The sequence below is a fragment of the Schistocerca serialis genome, chromosome 3 (assembly GCF_023864345.2).
Source record: "Schistocerca serialis cubense isolate TAMUIC-IGC-003099 chromosome 3, iqSchSeri2.2, whole genome shotgun sequence".
Lineage (NCBI taxonomy): Eukaryota > Metazoa > Arthropoda > Insecta > Orthoptera > Acrididae > Schistocerca > Schistocerca serialis.
Window position 1 is genome coordinate 527,929,163 of NC_064640.1, and position 20,444 is coordinate 527,949,606.

Consider the following 20,444-nt stretch of genomic DNA (forward strand, 5'->3'; position numbering starts at 1 on the left):
ACAGCAAGTTCCCTTGCCGGTCTAGGAATGGTAGAACGATGGGTTCGATGACGGTTTGGATGTACCGTGCACTATTCAGTGTCCCCTCGACGATCACCAGTGGTGTACGGCCAGTGTAGGAGATCGCTCCCCACACCATGATGCCGGGTGTTGGCCCTGTGTGCCTCAGTCGTATGCAGTCCTGATTGTGGCGCTCACCTGCACGGTGCCAAACACGCATACGACCATCATTGGCACCAAGGCAGAAGCGACTCTCATCGCTGAAGACGACACGTCTCCATTCGTCCCTCCATTCACGCCTGTCGCGACACCACTGGAGGCGGGCTGCATGATGTTGGGGCGTGAGCGGAAGACGGCCTAACGGTGTGCGGGACCGTAGCCCAGCTTCATGGAGACGGTTGCGAATGGTCCTCGCCGATACCCCAGGAGCAACAGTGTCCCTAATTTGCTGGGAAGTGGCGGTGCGGTCCCCTACGGCACTGCGTAGGATCCTACGGTTTTGGCGTGCATCCGTGCGTCGCTGCGGTCCGGTCCCAGGTCGACAGGCACGTGCACCTTCCGCCGACCACTGGCGACAACATCGATGTACTGTGGAGACCTCACGCCCCACGTGTTGAGCAATTCGGCGGTACGTCCTCCCGGCCTCCCGCATGCCTACTATACGCCCTCGCTCGAAGTCCGTCAACTGCATAAACGGTTCACGTCCACGGTGTCGCGGCATGCTACCAGTGTTAAAGACTGCGATGGAGCTCCGTATGCCACGGCAAACTGGCTGACACTGACGGCGGCGGTGCACAAATGCTGCGCAGCTAGCGCCATTCGACGGCCAACACCGTGGTTCCTGGTGTGTCCGCTGTGCCGTGCGTGTGATCATTGCTTGTACAGCCCTCTCGCAGTGTCCGGAGCAAGTATGGTGGGTCTTACACACCGGTGTCAATGTGTTCTTTTTTCCATTTCCAGGAGTGTAGTATCTATGTTACTCTTCACCCCAGCTGCGAGTACAGAAAACCCTCGTTCCTGCTGAGTGTGATCCCGTGACTCCTTCTGCATCCCTCTCAAGCCCCTGCTGTTGCTGATACTGCTGCTGTTGCTACCACTGTTGCAGTTGCTGCCAGTGATGATGATGTCTTTGGTGCTGCTGATTTTGGTGCAGGTGCACTGTAGCTGTGGAGTTGTTGTTTGCAGTATTGATTCATCTGCTTGTGACAACAGTACTGCTTGTGTTGGAGAACAGCCTGCTGCTGACAGAGTTGTATATACTAGTAGCTCTGCCCCTGTGTTAGGTCCTGTTGAGTCTTTGTCTGGTGAATGCAAATCTTCCTCTGCAGCAGTTACAGGCTTTGCTGACAATGGCACTGCTATTGTATTGTTTGCTGGTGCACTTGGAACACTCTTCATAATCATGTCTAATATTTTTTTGCACAGCATGATCTTCCCACTGTGATTTCTAAGTAGACCATGCTTGGTAAAATGTTCCCCCACATCATTTGTTTCAGTGAATGTGGCATGCTGATATCTCCTGCAAATCTTCTGAAACTTCTTGTTTGTTGTAACAGTTTCCTGATACACACTAGAGTTTTCTATTAGATTGTGTTTGTGCGGGATACTAACAACAACAAAATTTGCTTGCACTTGTTTTTCAAGAACTTCTGTCACTGCCAATGTTGCAAGTCTACTTTCATTTCACTAAACATTATTTCCTCCACCAATTATGACAAACTGCCACACTTTTTACTAAATATCTCTTAGTTCCTGAGTACTTCACATTATAGCACACCAGGCTTCATGTTTCCCTGTCACTCTAAACTGTGTCTGCTCTTCAGCCATGATCGTGGCTAGGTCTTTCTCATGACTTTTTGATGATATTAGTATTTCACCTTTACCTTCTTTTGATAAGTAATATCTTTAAGTTTGTGCCTGTCTTTTACTCCACATGGCTTGTACATTTGGGAGTCTTAAGCCGAGATTGCAATGTGTATGTTTGCCTATGGCTATTATGGTTGATTAAGTCATCTTTCATGCCTCTGCAGTTCTTTTCACAGTTTTCACCTTCTTCGGACAGAACTTCATACCTATGTCTTAACGGCACACTATATTTAATATCACAGGTGCCAGTGTGAAAGTATTGTTTACTTGAATTTTCTGCAGATTCTTGCTCACAGTTTATTACAGGATCTTCTAGGCATTGCATCATGCCTTTCAACATACTAGTGTAGTTTTCAACAACATCTAAGTCATAACAGAGTTCATCGAAGACGTTTAGCTCAGGTCCTTGCTTGCACAGTTCCACTGCTGATTCATGCTTGTAGCATACCACTCCACAATCACAAAAATTTAAGTCGGATGTTCTCTGCACAAAACAACTTGTTGTCATACAGTCATTCATGTAGAAGAAGAAAAAGTGTAACATGAGAACATCAAAGTGAATCAGATTGGTCCATTAGAACCATTAGCCAGTACATGAGATAGAAATACCTGTACAATAGACAGAAATTAATAACTACCAGTAACAGCACTGCTAGCTTCTTCAGACAGAAAAGAGAAATAGCTGAGGGGAAGGTTTGAAAAGCTTTCACTTTGTATAAGGAAGAAGACAGGCATAAATGGTCAAAACATTATACGAGTAAGCACTGCACCATCTTCAGGTCGGAGAAGGTAGAAGTCAATGAAAGAGTGAGAAGTAAATATAAATATATAAAAAAAGAAAAAAAAGCAAAAGAAAGGACCACTACAAATAAGAGGAGAATAAGAGGGACAATTATGAAGGAGAAAAATAAAGAAATTATCTAATGGAGGTGATTCAAGAAAGGAAAGAGAGAGTTCATTTGCATAGAAGAATAAGGTGGTATAATGGAAAGCAAGTTCTCATCTTTGGAGTTTAGGGGAACATAGTGAGTGGGAGTTTCCAAATGGTTTGCCTTGTGTAGCAAACACCCCAATCTCATGAGACATGCTCTGTGGCATACTTAGTATTTAAATGCTGGATGTCCCCTAGGCACTCTTCCCATTTGGTGGTGGTTGTCTTTGTGTCTAAATAAAGATGTGCTTTGAATACATCATCTGGTAAGTGACATGAGTAGTATTGCTTCTACATCTGTGTCTACATACATATTCTGCAAGCCACTGTATGGTGTATGGTGGAAGATGCCTTTTACCACTACTAGTCATTTCCTTCCCTTTTCCTTTTGCAAATAGAGCAAGGGGGAAACAACTGTTTACATGCCACCTTATGAATGCTAATGTCTCTTATCTTATCTGTGTGGCCCTTAAACGAAATGTATGATGGCAGCAGTAGAATCGTTCTGCAGTCAGCTTCAAATGTTGTTTGTCTGAATTTTCTCAATAGTATTTCAGGAATAGAGTGTCGCCTTCCCTCCATTTCACAAAGTATCTACATAATACTTGCAGTTTGATAGAACATATCACTAACAGATCTAGCACCATGTCTCTGAATTGCTGCCATGTGTTCCTTTAATCTAACCTGGTGGGAATCCCTAACGCTCAAGCATTATTGAAGAATAAGTTGCACTAGTGTTCTATATGTGCTCTCCATTAGAGATGAGCTACACTTTCTTAAAATTCTCCTGATAAACTGAAGTTGACCGTTCAGCTTCTCCACTACCATCCTTACATTCTCATTTCATATCATATCACTTTAGAACATTACACCTACATATTTAATTGACATGACTGTGTCAAGCAGCACACTAGTAATGCCATATTGGAACATTACAGGATTGTTTTTCTACTCATCTGTATTAACTTCCATTTTTCTACATTTAGAGCAAACTAGAAATTTTGTCTGTCATCCTGTATCCTCCTACAATCACTCAATGACAGCACCTTCCTATACACCACAGCATCATCAGCAAACAGCAGCAGATTGTTGCCCACCCTGTCCGTCAGACCATTAATGTATATAGAGAATAAGAGCGGCCTAATTACACTTCACTGGTACACTCTTGATGTTACCCTTGTCTCTGATGAACAATTGCCATTGGTGAAAATGTACTGAGTTAGGTATGATCAGAATATTCTCTGGTCCTCGGCAAGAACTTTTGCTAAGGTATGAAAAAAGTGGTAATTGTAAGCTTTGCAGATCGATCTTTTTTCAGCTGCACAGATTTCTACTAACTTTTGCCTGTCATCATTTAAGCATTCATTTTTTAACTGAGAGTGCAATAGTCTCTGCTTCCTCAGCGTATTTAGAATTTAGTTATTAACCACGATGTGTATTTTCTGTACTTGATCCACTTACTCAGCACACACTTCTCCAGAGGACCATTTACACTCCATTTAAATATTGCCCATAATTCCTTTACATCCATCATGTTGGAACTAAATGATGTCTATTCATTGTCTAAGTGGGATGTTAACAAATTCTTACCAGCTCTTTCTAGAAAAAATATTCTCCTAACTTTCCTCCCTCTCACATCACTATATTTGTAATTATTTGACTTCATTGTCAGCATTCTTAATTTCTACATTTAGTGCTCCTAGATTCTGAAAAATGTGCTTTGCTGATAGATATTTATGGTTGAAAAAACAAAATCTGAGGTCCTTGTATTTCTCCATTGCCTCACACGTTACAAAAATGTGTCATTTAATTTTGTAGAGAAACTGTTTTCGAATATAGAAACCATTTAATTAAGAAATGCCTTAAATTTAAAATTGTTTGCTAATAATTCTCAACTAAATCTATCTCTTCTGTAACTTTACTGGAATATTTCATAATTTTTGTCATTATCTGGTCTCCTTATTTTTTGTGACTGCATTTCAGTGTCCTATAAAAGTAATTTGATTATCAGTTATTGAATTAAAATGGCATTTTTATACAAACTATTAGCACCCAAAATACTATATTCTTGTGTTCATAGGAGGACAAAATTAATAATTACCGGAGATTGTCAAGGCACAGTAATAGTCCAAGGTCATTATTTCTGTTATTATAATTAAGTAAGACTGAATTTACGTGATAACAATGGTTGTCTTTCTTGCGCTGACAGCATAATAAAGATTGTAATCAAAAAGATTGTAATTAAGTAAGTCTGAATTTACGCGATAACAATGGTTGTCTTTCTCGTACTGACAGCATCATTAAGAATAAAGCCTTTTTTGATTTTTATCTATGCAAAGAGAACAAAAAATGCTCTCTTATAATAAAGACTTCTAATATTCTTTATTACTTTTGGACCGAAGGAGACCAATTACCAAAAAGCCGAAGCATTGAGTTGTTGATAGGTACACACAGAAAGAAAGAAAACTTACTAGCTTATGGAGAAATCCTTTTTCAAGTGGGAAGAGAGAACCAGTTTGCTGGTTTTCACATATTTGCTTTATTTCACATATACAGTACATGTCTGTTTTATGCTGCTTAAAGTGTTAGTTAGCAATTTGTATATTGTAACTCTTCAGGCTTTCCCGGCGATCTAATGACATCTTGGGTTGTCGGGTGTTCTGCCGGATATCTGCGTCGTACTTGCACGATATTTCGGTCACGTAGCTCGAGACCTTCATCAGGTGCGACCTGAGACTGCTCTTCGAGTGGACCTGGTCCAGTATTTATGCCCATGGCCTTCCCCCTCCCCCAACGGCTGCAGGCGCTTCCTCTGTGGTCCGCGCCCATTCCCTGTGACCTGCTGGAGCGTTGCTGCTCCATTTTCCGTCCGCTGCGGTTCTGGGTGTTCCCTCTGCGGTCCGCGCCCACCAAACCCGCTCCTGGGGGTTTCATCTACGGTCTGGGGTACCAGGCGTTCCCCCTGCGGTCCACGCCCACTCACCACGACCTGTTGGAGCGTTGCCGCTCCGTTTTTCGTCTGCTGCGGCTCTGGATGTTCCCTCTGCGGTCCGCGCCCATCAGTCCCACTTTTGGGTGATGGAACACCCAAAAGTGGGACTGGTGGGCGCGGACCGCAGAGGGAACATCCAGAGCCGCAGCAGACGAAAAACGGAGCGGCAACGCTCCAACAGGTCGTGGTGAGTGGGCGTGGACCGCAGGGGGAACGCCTGGTACCCCAGACCGTAGATGAAACCCCCAGGAGCGGGTTTGGTGGGCGCGGACCGCAGAGGGAACACCCAGAACCGCAGCGGACGGAAAATGGAGCAGCAACGCTCCAGCAGGTCACAGGGAATGGGCGCGGACCACAGAGGAAGCGCCTGCAGCCGTTGGGGGAGGGGGAAGGCCATGGGCATAAATACTGGACCAGGTGCACTCGAGGAGCAGTCTCAGGTCGCACCTGATGAAGGTCTCGAGCTACGTGACCGAAATATCGTGCAAGTACGACGCTGATATCCTGCAGAACACCCGACAACCCAAGATGTAATTTGTATATTTCTGAAAGCATGGTGTACTCCTGTGTGTACACCAGCTGCTCCTCCATCATTATTAATTATCAGTTTCAGCTGCGTGCTTATTTCCTTTGAAGTAATAGAGCTAAATTATGCGTACACAGCAGAATACATTAAATTCCTATCTCAAGTGTAAAAGACATTTATTTATTAAATCTTTTTAATCGCCTATAAATAATGTCACAAATGTGTGCTTATATTTATAGGACTGGGATTGGTATTTATACTGTGTAATGTTATGTTGTTCAGTTATGGATAAGTATGGAAATAAGGGCAGAAAGAAAGTTGCAGCTAATGTCACACAATAACTCATCTCTCTCAAAAAGGACAAGCTTGCAAGCTTCGTGTCACCATCTGACAGTTGGGATTACTGCCAGAAGTTTCTTGTTCAGATGCTGCTGAAAGTTTTTAAACTTATACCAGGATATGTGCTCACAATCTATTGATCTTGGACTGCAACATTTCTTCCTTTATGTGTATTTATTTATTCATTTACCTGTTCAATTTTGTGGGACATCACAACTGAGAGCTTCTTTGTCATGGAGTAATTTATTATATAGTTTACATAATGTTGAGTAGAAAATTTATAAATAAAAGAACTAAATAATTAATGAAACATGAAAAAATTGTGAGACAGTATATGAATAAATAACACATTAGAGAGGGAAGTTCAACTCCTGTACAGAAAGGAGTAGTATGCACAAGGAAACCTTTGAATTTGGATGTGACTATTTGGGGCTTATCACTTTTTTCCAGTTCTGCTGGAAGCCAGTGTTCACTAAATGATTGTTCCAATCTCTCAACAACAAATCCCATGATGGAATATATATACAGATGCAGAAAAATTAGAATTCTGGAACACCTGAACAATGGCCCACACCAGTGGTTGTCAAACCTTTTGTGCAAGAGCCATTATTAACATTGTAAGGCAACACCTCAGGCCTCATATGAAAGGAGTCAGAATAAAGTGGTCAAACAAAAATTAAGTTTTACCCAACCATGGTTACTGATAGAAGCTTACAGTTACACATTTTGAATCTACATATTACAGGGTACCACACCAAATTTGAGGGGTGTTCTGTAAGTAATGCAACACAGTTTTTTTCTTGGACAGTTATGGTTGAAACAATGCAGAATTTGTTGTGGGACATCACTGAATATTTCTGTTTCAGCCCCTATAGTTTCATGAACTTCTGATAGGTGGCAGCACTATATGTTGCCTTCAAAATGGTGTCTGTGGTGGAAGTGTGTTCCAAGGACATAACTGTCTGAGTTTCTTGTGACAGGAAACCAGAACATCACAATATTCATAGGTGCTTGCAGAATGTCTGTGGACACCTGGTAGTGAAAAAAAGCATGGTGATTTTTTGAGTGAGGCATCTGTCATCACTGCAATAAGATCATGCAATCCTATCCGATCTTGCGTGTGTCAGCTGGCCGCACACAGTTGTGATTCCTGCACTCTCATTTCAGGTGATCGACAGATCACAATCAAACAACTCACTGCTCAACTGAAGGTCTCTGTTGGTGGTGCTGATACACTCATCCATCAGTTGGGGCACTCAAAGGTGTGTGCCCACTGGGTTCTTTGTCGCCTAACAGAAGACCATAAAGTACAAAAAAGGACCATCTATGCGGAATTGCTTCCATGTTACAAGACCGATGGTGTCAATTTTTTGTCGAATATCATTACAGATGATGAGACATGGGTTCATCACTTTGAACAAGAAACAAAATGGCAATCCATGGGCTGGTGGCACACCACCTCTCCTGAGAAGAAAAAGTTAAAAAATGCACCTTCAGCTGATAAAGTCATGTTGATGGTCTTCTAGGACTTTATTTTGTTTGATGTCCTCCTTCATGGTGTAATGTTCAACTCTGAAGTGTATTGAACTACTCTCAGAAAATTAAACAACAGCTTTAGCATGTTCACCACCGCAAAAAAGCAAACAAACTTCTCCTTCTCCATGACAACGCAAGTCCTCGCACAAACCTACACACCCAGGAGGCATTCACAAAACTTCATTGGACTGTTCTTTCTCATCCACCCTAAAGCCCAGATGTCACACCTTCTGAATTACATCTGTTTGTGCCAATGAAGGATGCATTCCACTGGAAGCAGTTCATGGATGATGGGGAGGATTTTGGTGCAGCAAAATGTCGGCCCTGACATCAACCAGTAGAGTGGTACCATGCTGGCATGCAGGCCCTCTCAGTAAGGTGACATAAGGCTGTCACATTGAAAGGAGATTATGTTGAAAAATAGGGTTTTCGAAACAGAAGATTGGGGAATAATATGATGTATTTGAATCCAAAATAAAACCAACCAGCTTTTTTTTTTTAAAAAAAAAGTGTGCATTACTTATTGAATACTCCTCATACTTTCAAGTAAAAAAGAAAATAATATATTACAACTATATACATTTTTATGAAGGCCTTTGCAACAGGGTCTCACATTTATGTTTCTGTTTTACGGGCACATTATCTGGATACCTTAACATGCTGGTATCTGAAAGAATATCAAGTGGCTGCAGCAGACCATTTTCAAGTGGAAATTTGTATTGGGCCAAATTCATCCGAAGCAAATGGTTTTAAATAATATGGCTTCATTAATTCATAACTGTCGTAAAGAGAGAGAATGGCAGATGATAGCTTTGTATATAAAAGGGTTTATAAGTCAGTTTTATTTGTTGTTTTATGCTTGTTTTTTTTAGGAGTAACTAACTTTTATCGAGTGAACATCTCTGCCACTTTTTCTGACGATTAGTGTGGCCACTTTGCCCAATCAAAATCCACATCGGCATTAGCTAGCCATAGAAGAATCTATCAGACTGAAATAAATAAAAATGAACTACATTATTCAGCCATATGACTTTCTTTAAACATTGATGCCATATAAAATAATTACTTTCCATACAAGTGAGGTAACAAGAATAATATAAATGACATATTACATCAGATAACTGAAAAACAAAATAGTTTTTACTAAAAAATGATGGACAGAGCTTCCTCTATCAGTCTCACTGACAACAGTGGCAAAGTATATTAGAGCTAGTTGGACCATTTCTCAGCAGGCACCAGTGCTATTCAGAGAAAAAGTATGCAGTGGCCTCTTTTCCCATCCTAGTCACTTTACCACAACTTTCTTTACTTATCTTACTGTTAATTAGTAACCTCCATAAATTAGTATGTTATTTAACTGAATAAGTTTTGGATGGTTCAATAAATCAGCTTTGGTTTTGCTTCTTTGTGTTTAATTTTTGTTGCTCCCAGATTTCCTTGATTTTTCAAGAGTGTTGTTCCTTTTCTTCATGGGTCTACTTTCTTCCTTTTGCAGACCGGCAGCACAAGACACTCTTTCCATGCCTCAGAGAAGGGCAAGGATAGTACGAGGCATGTTTTTTAAGTAAGTACCATTTTGAAATTAAAAAGAGATGGTCTAAGATATCTCAATAATTTTATTTTTACATGAAAGCCTGTACCTTAATCTACACACTGATGCCATTACAGTCTGTTTCTTCCTTGTTTATGTTTTGTACTGAGTGTTTAAGATGCCTCTGATAATCATGAGTCCCACCAACTGTGAAGTACGCAGCTGTTATAAGGTTTCTTAGTGCTAAAGGCCTAAAAGCGATCGATATTCACCATGCGATCTGTGCAGTTTACGGAGAAATCATTATGAATGACGGAATGGTAAGAAAGTGGGGCATCCCTTGGTCGTTAATGAAAGTTTGGTGCAGGAAGTGGACAATAAGGTGAGAGAAAACAGACGCTTTATGATTTCCACCTTGCAGGATGACTTTCCTAATGTTTCTCATACTGTTTTGTATGGCATTGTGACCAAGGACTTGAATTACTGAAAATTGTGCGCACATTGGGTACCAAAAATGTTGACAGATGTGCACAAAACCAAATGTTTAGACAGTGCATTGACTTTCCTTGAGTGGTACCATAACAACAGTGATGATTTCTTAAGCCAAATTGTTATGAACAATGAAACATGGGTGGCCTATGTCACACCAGAATCAAAGCAACAGTCCATAGAAGTTGAGCAAGGGCATCGTTTTCCTGCAAGACGAGGCCCATCCGCATGTGGTGAATCAGACCAAAGATCTCATCACATCTTTTTGATGGGAAACTCTAGATCATCCTCCGTACAGCCCCGATCTTGTGCCCACTGTCTACCATCTGTTCCTGCACTTGAAGAAACACCTGGGCAGTCAGCGTCTTCAAGACGATGATGAAGTCAAAACAGTGGTGATGCAGTGATTAACAAGTCAGGTGGCTGACTTCTATGAGGAGGGTATTCAAAACCTGGTACAATGTTATGACAAGTGCCTCAATATTGACAGAAATTATGTAGAAAAGTAGATTAAGGTACTGGCTTTCATGTAAAAATAAAGTTATTGAGATATTTTAGCATGTCTTTTTTTTAATGTCAAAATGGTACGTACTTAAAAAAACATGCCTCATACTTCGTGGAGTGGAGCTAGAAAAATTATTAATAATGTTGCTGAATGTTGTGAGCAAAAATAAAGAGTTGCTCCACTCTCTCTCTTAGCCAAGAAGATGAACAGTGATTTACATAGGAGAGAGCTCCAACTCTGTGAGAATAATTCAGAATATTGGTTGTAACATGCCCAAATGGGATCCTCACTCATTGGACCCACATTTACGACTAATGTACCCACAATTTCATTATTATAATTTCTCTTTCCTGTCTCAGACATTATGTCTGGTTAAAAATGGAAAGTGATGTGGACCTTGATCAAGCATACGGTATATGTTATATTGCATTTAGGAACTTTCGGGTAATTGAACATGTATCAATAATTACGGATTTCTGTAATTGTATATATAAGTTTGGATGTAGCTGTATTGTATTGATGTACTGGTGGATATTGTGTGGTATGACTCCTGTAGTTGATAGTATAATTGGTATAATGTCAACTTTATTCTGATGCCACATGTCCTTGACTTCCTCAGCCAGTTGGATGTATTTCTCAATTTTTTCTCCTGTTTTCTTTTGTATATTTGTTGTATTGGGTATGGATATTTCGATTAGTTGTGTTAATTTCTTCTTTTTATTGGTGAGTATGATGTCAGGTTTGTTATGTGGTGTTGCTTTATCTGTTGTAATGGTTCTGTTCCAGTATAATTTGTATTCATCATTCTCCAGTACATTTTGTGGTGCATACTTGTATGTGGGAACGTGTTGTTTTATAAGTTTATGTTGTAAGGCAAGCTGTTGATGTATTATTTTTGCTACATTGTCATGTCTTCTGGGGTATTCTGTATTTGCTAGTATTGTACATCCACTTGTCATGTGATCTACTGTTTCTATTTGTTGTTTGCAAAGTCTGCATTTATCTGTTGTGGTATTGGGATCTTTAATAATATGCTTGCTGTACTATCTGGTGTTTATTGTTTGATCCTGTATTGCAATCATGAATCCTTCCGTCTCACTGTATATATTGCCTTTTCTTAGCCATGTGTTGGATGCGTCTTGATCGATGTGTGGCTGTGTTAGATGATACGGGTGCTTGCCATGTAGTGTTTTCTTTTTCCAATTTACTTTCTTCGTATCTGCTGATGTTATGAGATCTAAAGGGTTGTAGAAGTGGCTATGAAATTGCAGTGGTGTAGCCGATGTATTTATATGAGTGACTGCTTTGTGTATTTTGCTAGTTTCTGCTCGTTCTAGAGAGAATTTTCTTAAATTGTCTACCTGTCCATAATGTAGGTTTTTTATGTCAATAAATCCCCTTCCTCCTTCCTTCCTGCTTAATGTGAATCTTTCTGTTGCTGAATGTATGTGATGTATTCTATATTTGTGGCATTGTGATCGTGTAAGTGTATTGAGTGCTTCTAGGTCTGTGTTACTCCATTTCACTACTCCAAATGAGTAGGTCAATATTGGTATAGCATAAGTATTTATAGCTTTTGTCTTGTTTCTTGCTGTCAATTCAGTTTTCAGTATTTTTGTTAGTCTTTGTCTATATTTTTCTTTTAGTTCTTCTTTAATATTTGTATTATCTATTCCTATTTTTTGTCTGTATCCTAGATATTTATAGGCATCTGATTTTTCCATTGCTTCTATGCAGTCACCGTGGTTATCAGATATGTAATCTTCTTGTTTAGTGTGTTTTCCCTTGACTATGCTATTTTTCTTACATTTGTCTGTTCCAGAAGCCATATTTATATCATTGCTGAATACTTCTGTTATCTTTAGTAATTGGTTGAGTTGTTGATTTTTTGCTGCCAGTAGTTTTAGATCATCCATGTATAACAAATGTGTGATTTTGTGTGGGTGCGTTCCAGTAATATTGTATCCATAATTTGAATTATTAGCATGTTGGATAGTGGGTTCAGAGCAAGGCAGAACCAGAAAGGACTTAATGAGTCTCCTTGGTATATTCCACGCTTAATCTGTATTGGCTGTGATGTGATATTATTTGAATTTGTTTGGATATTAAGTGTGTTTTTCCAATTTTTCATTACTATGTTTAGGAACTGTATCAATTTAGGATCTACTTTGTATATTTCCAATATTTGTAGTAACCATGAGTGGTGTACACTATCAAAACCTTTTTGGTAATCAGTGTATGCATAGTGTAGCGACCTTTGTTTAGTTTTAGCTTGATATGTCACCTCTGCATCTATTATCAGTTGCTCTTTACATCCTCGTGCTCCTTCGCAACAGCCTTTTTGTTCTTCATTTATAATTTTGTTCTGTGTCATTAATTTCTGTGTAATGACTGAAGTTAATATTTTGTATAGTGTTGGTAGGCATGTTATGGGGCAATATTTTGCTGGGTTTGCTGTGTCTGCTTGATCTTTGGTTTCGGATATGTTATTCCATGTGTATCAGGGAATGTGTATGGGTCTGCAATGTAACTGTTAAATAATTTAGTTGGATGTGAAAGTGTTGAGGTGAACTTCTTTAGCCAGAAATTTGCCATTTTATCTTTTCCAGGGGCTTTTCAATTGTGAGTAGAATTAATTGCTTGGGTGACTTCATGTTGCAGAATTATCACTCTAGGCATTTGTGGTATCATCGTGTATGTGTCTGTTTCTGCTTGTATCCAACGTGCATGCCTGTTATGCTGTACCGGGTTTGACCATATGTTGCTCCAGAAGTGTTCCATGTCTGTTATGTTTGGTGAATGTGTGTGTTATCTATTGTCTGGTAAAATTTCTTTTGGTTTGTGTTGAATGTTTGGTTTTGTTTCCTTCTATTTTCACTTTTTTTGTATCTTGTAAGTCATTTGGCCAATGCTTGTAATTTCTGCTTCTTTTCATCTAATTGCTCTATCACTTCTTGTTGTGAGATTTTACCTAACCTTTTTTGTTTTTTTTCTGACATTTCATTTCTTACAAATGGTGTTAGCTGTCCGATGTCTTTTCTCAGTTTTTCTATTCTGATCTGTAGCCTGTGTTGCCATGTTGGTTTTGTGGGTTTCTTCTGTGTGTTGGTTGGTTCTGATCTCTGCCTAGTGTGTATATTTAGTGTAGTGAGTGCTCCTATATAAACCAGTAGTTGTAACTCTTCCATAGTTGTGTTTTCATTTCTTTTGTTGTGTATGATTGTGTTGATAGTTTTTATTGTTGTTTCGACTTGTGGGTTATTTGGCGGTCTATGCATGAATGGTCTAATGTCTGTATTTGTGTCTTTGTATTCTATATATGTCAGCTGAAATTTTTCTTCTATATCTAACATGTGTGTTACTTCGTGTTCTATTTGTGCTTGTTCTGGTGGCTGTCTTAAGGTTTTGTTTTCCTCTGATTATTTAACTGATGTGTGTTGTTCTTTGTTTGTTTGCTCTGGGATGTTTGAGTCCATTACTGTAGTTTCTTCTTCTTCTGATTGCACATTATTTTCTTCCAGTATTTGTTGTACTTGTTGTTTGATGTTTTCTAATTCTGACTGGGGTATCTTGTTATTTTTGATTATTACACGGATCTGATCAACTAGTCGTTGTTCTGTTAAAAATTTTAATTTTGGGTATCTGGTAATAAATGTTGTGTATACTTGTGATCTGTATCCAGTTGTGTTGGTTCCTGGGTTTGTTGATTAACTTCATCTGACCATCTCATCCTCTGTCTTTGTTTTCCTTCGAGGGCGGTTGCAGGAAGCATATTCTGCAAAACACCTCCTTTGGGATTTAAATCATTTTCCAGTTGGCTAGCAGTGTCATTACCATTGTGGGCGGGCATAGGGTTCAAACGTCGTCCCCGACCATGACGGCACTTGTCCAAGGCTTCTTTAATTCTGTCCCGAACCAAGTAATCACACTAAAAGGGGGGTTAGCCCTATTAGTGGTTTGTTCTTTTCGTCGCCTTTTACGACTGGCAGAGCATACCGGAGGCCTATTCTTTTCCCGGGCCTCCATTATTATTATTATTATTATTATTATTATTATTATTTATTTTAATTAATTGATTTGCTTATTTATTTATTTATGCTGACATGAAATCCTTCCAACCTGGAGTCAACCAGGGGGGGTCAATACAGACCACTTTGGGAACCACTGTTTTAAAGGCTGTCCGTGGCCTCAAAATAAACTCTGTGTGCCATGTGTTGTTGATATTATTGATAGCAGTGCATTATAAGTAAGTAATTTTTTACTCATATTTCAGGAATGAATTTACCATTTCTCTTTATGGTCAAGGCATGGAATTGATCAGAGCCATCGTGAATGATGATCCGGACAAGGAGGCAGCTCAAAAAGTTTGAAATCTGAAAGCAGATTAGGTAAAATATTTAAGCTACATTTCATTATCTTTTCTGTGGATTTCAGAGTATGTTCTTTCAACAAATTTCAAATGTTTTTGTGCTATCACATAAACCTATGTCTGAGCTGATGGAAATATGAGGACAGATCAGTCCAGAGTTGGGGTGAATTTCGACTCTCAGAATAATTTAGGTATGATTCCGAGGGATATGTTCAACTTTTAAGTTATACTGACACTAATGGGTCCTTCATTCTTGGGAACATGCTGGAATCCATCTTTAGAATTGCCTCCACCCTCTTTAAACAGCTATCAGTTAGTCATAATTCCTTATAATTCAAAACATCTACATCCTCACTGCTGTGACAGGGAAGCACATGAACAACATGCCCAGTTTTGAAGTCGATCCAAGGCTCTCCTTAAACTATAACAGCTATGAGAAAAAGTGATTGTGGAACTACATCTTCACAATCTGCCCAATGGAGATTTCTCCTGTTAGAAGCAAAATCCAAAACAGTATTCTGTTCTTGCTAAACTGGATGCAGTTGAGTTGACTGTTAATGCTTCATGCTTTGGATTATTTTGTGCATTGTGTGCACACACTTCAGTTTTGTAATTCAATTCTGTGTCACTGTGCCTCTGGTTAAACATTGTGCCACTGATATTTGTGTATTGACAAGGGTATCAAAATTCATTCTTGCACTCTATTTAGTCATCTCCACAAGTGTGTAAAGTTAATTACACATAACTACACAACAGTTCTCCTCCAACTTTGCATTTATTTTCCTATAACCCTATTTATTCGCTGTTATGTAGATACTAAAACACTGTATGTAGCACATGAAATCATATGAACAGTCTGTTTCACAGCTCTGTTACAGCTTTCTAAGGACTATAAAGAGCATTGAGTAGGTAGAGTTTTAATAAGGAACCCATGTCTGGAAATGTACCTCTTGGATATAAAATAAGTTTGAAGACTGGTTCACTTTCAAATCTCCTGCTTCACTATACACACACAGGTGAGACAATGACCTGTGATTTGTGTGCTCTAAAGGAGCTGCTCCATGTGGCAACTCTGTTCATTCCACGAGGTGCATCTGCAGTACAAGCTTTCATACACACAGCCCCCACACCCTGGTGCATGGTCGTGGAGTACCACAGTCAACTGTCACCATGAACTTTTTAGTTTCTCGCAGAATTGTTATAGTCAGATGAAAATGGTATGTGTTGCAATAAGATGACCCAGAAAACATTCTTGACATGCGTTGTGCAACTTGATCATTACATAATGTAACATGAAATGGAATATTTGCAAATGATCCGCTCTTCAAACTCATTTTATATCCAAATGGTTCACTTATCAAGACTTTATCTATTATGTTCCACTCTACAACCCCTAGAATCCTGTAATAGGAAGCATGAAACACTCTGTATAATACACCAATAAGTTGTGCTCTTCATTCCAAAGGCTGGTTGGTTCCTTGCAGCTCTTCATGCTAGTCTACCTCATGCATCCCTCTTCACATCTGCACAACTTCTGCAACCTACATCCAGTTTCAAAGGCTTCTATATTCAAGCCTTGATCTCCCTCCACAATTTTTACTACCCACTCTCCTCTATTACCAAATTAACTATTCCTTGATGGCTCTGGATGGGCACAACCGATGTATCCCCTCTTTTTGTCAAATTGTGCCATACGTTTCTTTTCTCCCCATCAATTCAGTACCTCTTCATTAGTTGCTTGATCGACCCATTCAGAATTCTTTCATAGCATCTCATTTCAAAAGCTGTTCTTATCTTGTCTGTATTGTTTATCATACATTTTTTATTTCAATGTAAAGCTAGACTCCAAAAAGATATCTTAAGAAATGAATTCTTCATGTACAGGGTGACACAGAATAATGGAAATGTTTGAAGTGAGTAGTGGCAGCCATGGGCAGATGGCAGCACTGCGGGTTCGTGACAGTTAGCAAGTAAACAGTCCGCCATTTCAGTAATCATGAATCAGTGGAACACACAACAGCATGCGTTAGCCATAAAAATGTTTTATAAAAACAATGATAGTTTGGTAGCGGCGCAGAAGGAGTTTCGACATTTTTATAATTTAGGATGTCATGATGCCATTCTGTCAAACCACGCGATTAATAACTTTGAAGAGACTGGATCTGCCCTCAAGCAGAAACCAACAGAACGATCAAGAAGTGTGCATTCTCCAACAAACATTGAGGTTGTATACGAGTCTGTCTTACGGAGCCCATGGCATTCAATTCATAAGCAAGCAGCAGTGGTTGGAATGTCTCAGGAGAGTGTTCACAGAATTCTTCATCTTGATTTAAAATTTCATCCATACAAACTACAGATGGTGCTACAATTGAAGGACAACAGTTACCAGTTACAATTAGGAATCTGTCAACAAATGATAACAAGACTAAACAATGACGATGAATTTCTAAACAACTTGTGGATGTCAGATGAGACACGTTTTCATCTCACAGGTTATCTGTATAAACAGAACTACCGTTACTGGGCAAACACAAATCCTAATGATGTTCATGAGCACCCTTTACACACTATTAAAGTGGCAGTATGGTGTGTTGTTTCATCACATGGTATTATTGGACCATATTTTTTTGCAAATGAACAGGGAAACACAATAACTGTCAATGCCGATTGTTATGTGGAGATGTTATGAACTTTCATTACACCTGGATTGAAAAACTTCCCAATGTTCAAGAAGTCTGGTTTCAACAGGACAGAGCGACATCACACTGCATGCCAATCAATGGCATGTGTGCGAGAATTGTTTGGCAACCATGTGATCTAACGGTTTGGTAACATTCCCTGGCCCCCTAGATCGCCAGATTTATCCGTTTGTGATTTTTTCTTCTGGGGCTACCTCAAGAGCAAAGTCTACACGACTCGACCAAGAACCCTAGGTGAGTTAAAACAGAGAATTCGGAATACAATTCACAGTATCCCAGCTGAGATGTTGCAGCAGTCAATGAGGAATCTCAACAACAGGTTTTGCGAATGTATTCATACAGTAGGACGCCATCTAAAGAAAGTAATTTTTAAAAAAATGACAAATGCCATCAGTGTTTTGTAAATGACAAAGTTGTAAGGTTTCAATTACTATGAATGCAATTTCTTTCTTTCATCACTTCTAGTTTTATTGGATTGTGGAAATGTTCCCATTTTTCTGTGTTACCCTGTATAAATTTATGTCAGATGTTAACATGTTACTCTTTTTCAGATAAATATTTCTTTCTTTTGCCAGTTTGCATTTTATATCCCCTGGATTTCTGCCAATGTCAGTTATTTTGCTGCTCAAATAGCAAAACTTGTCTGCTATTTTTGTGTCTCATTTCCTAATGTAACCCCATCAGTATCACCTAATTTAATTTGTCTACTGTCCATTACCCTCATTCTACTTTTGTTGAAGTTCATCTGACACTATCCATTCTGTTATCTAATCTCCCAAGTTATTTGCCATTTATAACAGAACTAAGATATCATTGATAAACCTTAAAGTATTTATTTTGGTTTACTTTACTGCTTGCTCTAAACCTGAAAAATGAGTAGGATACAAACCTGTACCATTTTCTTCTCCATTAATGACTCCCATTTGTGTTATTTTACTCGTGTAGCTGCAGCCTGGTTTCTGTACAAGTTGTAGATAGCTTTTCACTCCCTGTTTAATATCCTCAATAATGCCTTGATTTCAATGAGCGATTTCCAGTTGGCATTGTGAAAAGCTCTCTATATATCTGTAACTGTAAGAGTTGGATAACAGAAGGGGTAAATGTAACAACTCAAAATTTAGATGAGACATTGAGTCATCAGTAGGCACACAAACAAAGCTAAGAATGTTGCTAACTTTCAGATGAATCCTTCTCCAACTCTGGAGGAGCATCCGTCCAAAAGCTAGCAAATTCATTAGTCATGTTTGTATGCATATTGTTGTCTCAATACCTCTACAATATGGTGAGATGTTACCTTTACTCCTTCCATCATTTGCATTCCCCTAAGGCATTCCCATTATCAAATGTTGAATGTAGGATTGACTTTCTTCAGTCTATGTTGTAAGATGAGTCAAAGAATAAATACTGCCTTGCATGGTCGTACATTTCTCCAGAATGCAAATTGATCTTACCACCAGGCTGGCTTCTACCAATTATTCTGTTATTTTGCAGATAATTTGTGTCAGTATTTTCAAACTGAGACTAATAAAACTGGTAAGGAAAGTTCTTGCAGGATGTCAATCATTTAGGAGTAAAAGAGGCAGCTTACTGAATAGTAGAGCCACTGAGTAATTGACAGGTACACAAAAAAGACTGAACAGTTTGCTACTGTACACACACACACACACACACACACACACACACACACACACACACACACACACACACACACGGCAGATGTGCAGGATAGGAATATAGGAATGTGGGAAGGAGAGACAGCAACTGCACAGGATAGAAATGTGGGAGGGAGAAGCAGTAGTTGCACAGGATAGGAATGAGACACATGGGTTGTCTAGCTGGTGGCTTGGTGCAGTGCACAATGACAACGATGTGAAGGAGTGGATTGGGAAGGGGTGACAGGACAGGGGAAGTGAAGCAGTTGGGTAGAGAGTGTGGGTACAGTTGATTAGTGGAGATTGAGGCCAGTAGGATTACTGAAATGAAGTATGAGTTGCAAGGATAACTCCCATTTACATAGTTCAAAAAGTTGCTGCTGTGGGGAAGGATACAGATGGCATGGGCTGTATAGCAGCATTGAGTTTGAGCATGTTGTGCCCAGCAGTTCTGCTACTTGGAGGTCAACTCTGTTCTCTGCCACAGTTCGGGAGTGGCCAATCATCGTGGTGGACAGCTGGTAGGTGGTGATGTCCACATAAAGTGTTGAGCAGAAACTGCAGCAGAGCTAGTACATGACATTGCTGCATTCATAGGAGTCCCTGCCTCTGACTGGACATGATAGACTATGACAAGACTAGAGTAACATGTGCTGGGTAGGTAAATTGGGCAGGTCTTGCACCTGGGTCTTTGACATGGGTATGGCCCCTGTGGCAAGGGGTTGGGAGCTGGACTCACGTAGAGATGGACCAGGATGTTGTGCTGTGATTACTTATCACTGTGTGACTATGTGGCTCTTTAATATAACAAGATCTGATGATGTCATGTTAAATGCAAGGGCCACATATTTGTACAGTGATAAGTAATTGTGGATTAATTTTCAAAATTATAGAAAAGTGGTATATATCATAATTTTTTTAAAAAAGTTCTGTCAGATGAAGAGCATTAGGTTAGTTGCAGAGTAATAAAACAAACACTTTTAACAGCTTTCTGTGGTTATTTTACAAC

General features: G+C 39.5%; 1 protein-coding gene across 1 annotated transcript in view; it reads left to right on the forward strand.

The window, feature by feature from the left end:
• Window positions 1-20,444, forward strand: part of LOC126470406 (WD repeat-containing protein 6) — a 320,158-nt gene that overhangs the window by 291,121 nt on the left and 8,593 nt on the right. Inside the window, exon 16 of the mRNA XM_050098254.1 lies at window positions 14,989-15,103. Within this exon, the coding sequence (XP_049954211.1) occupies window positions 14,989-15,085 (97 nt within the window). The 3' untranslated portion in view covers window positions 15,086-15,103. The remainder of the gene's footprint in view (window positions 1-14,988; window positions 15,104-20,444) is intronic.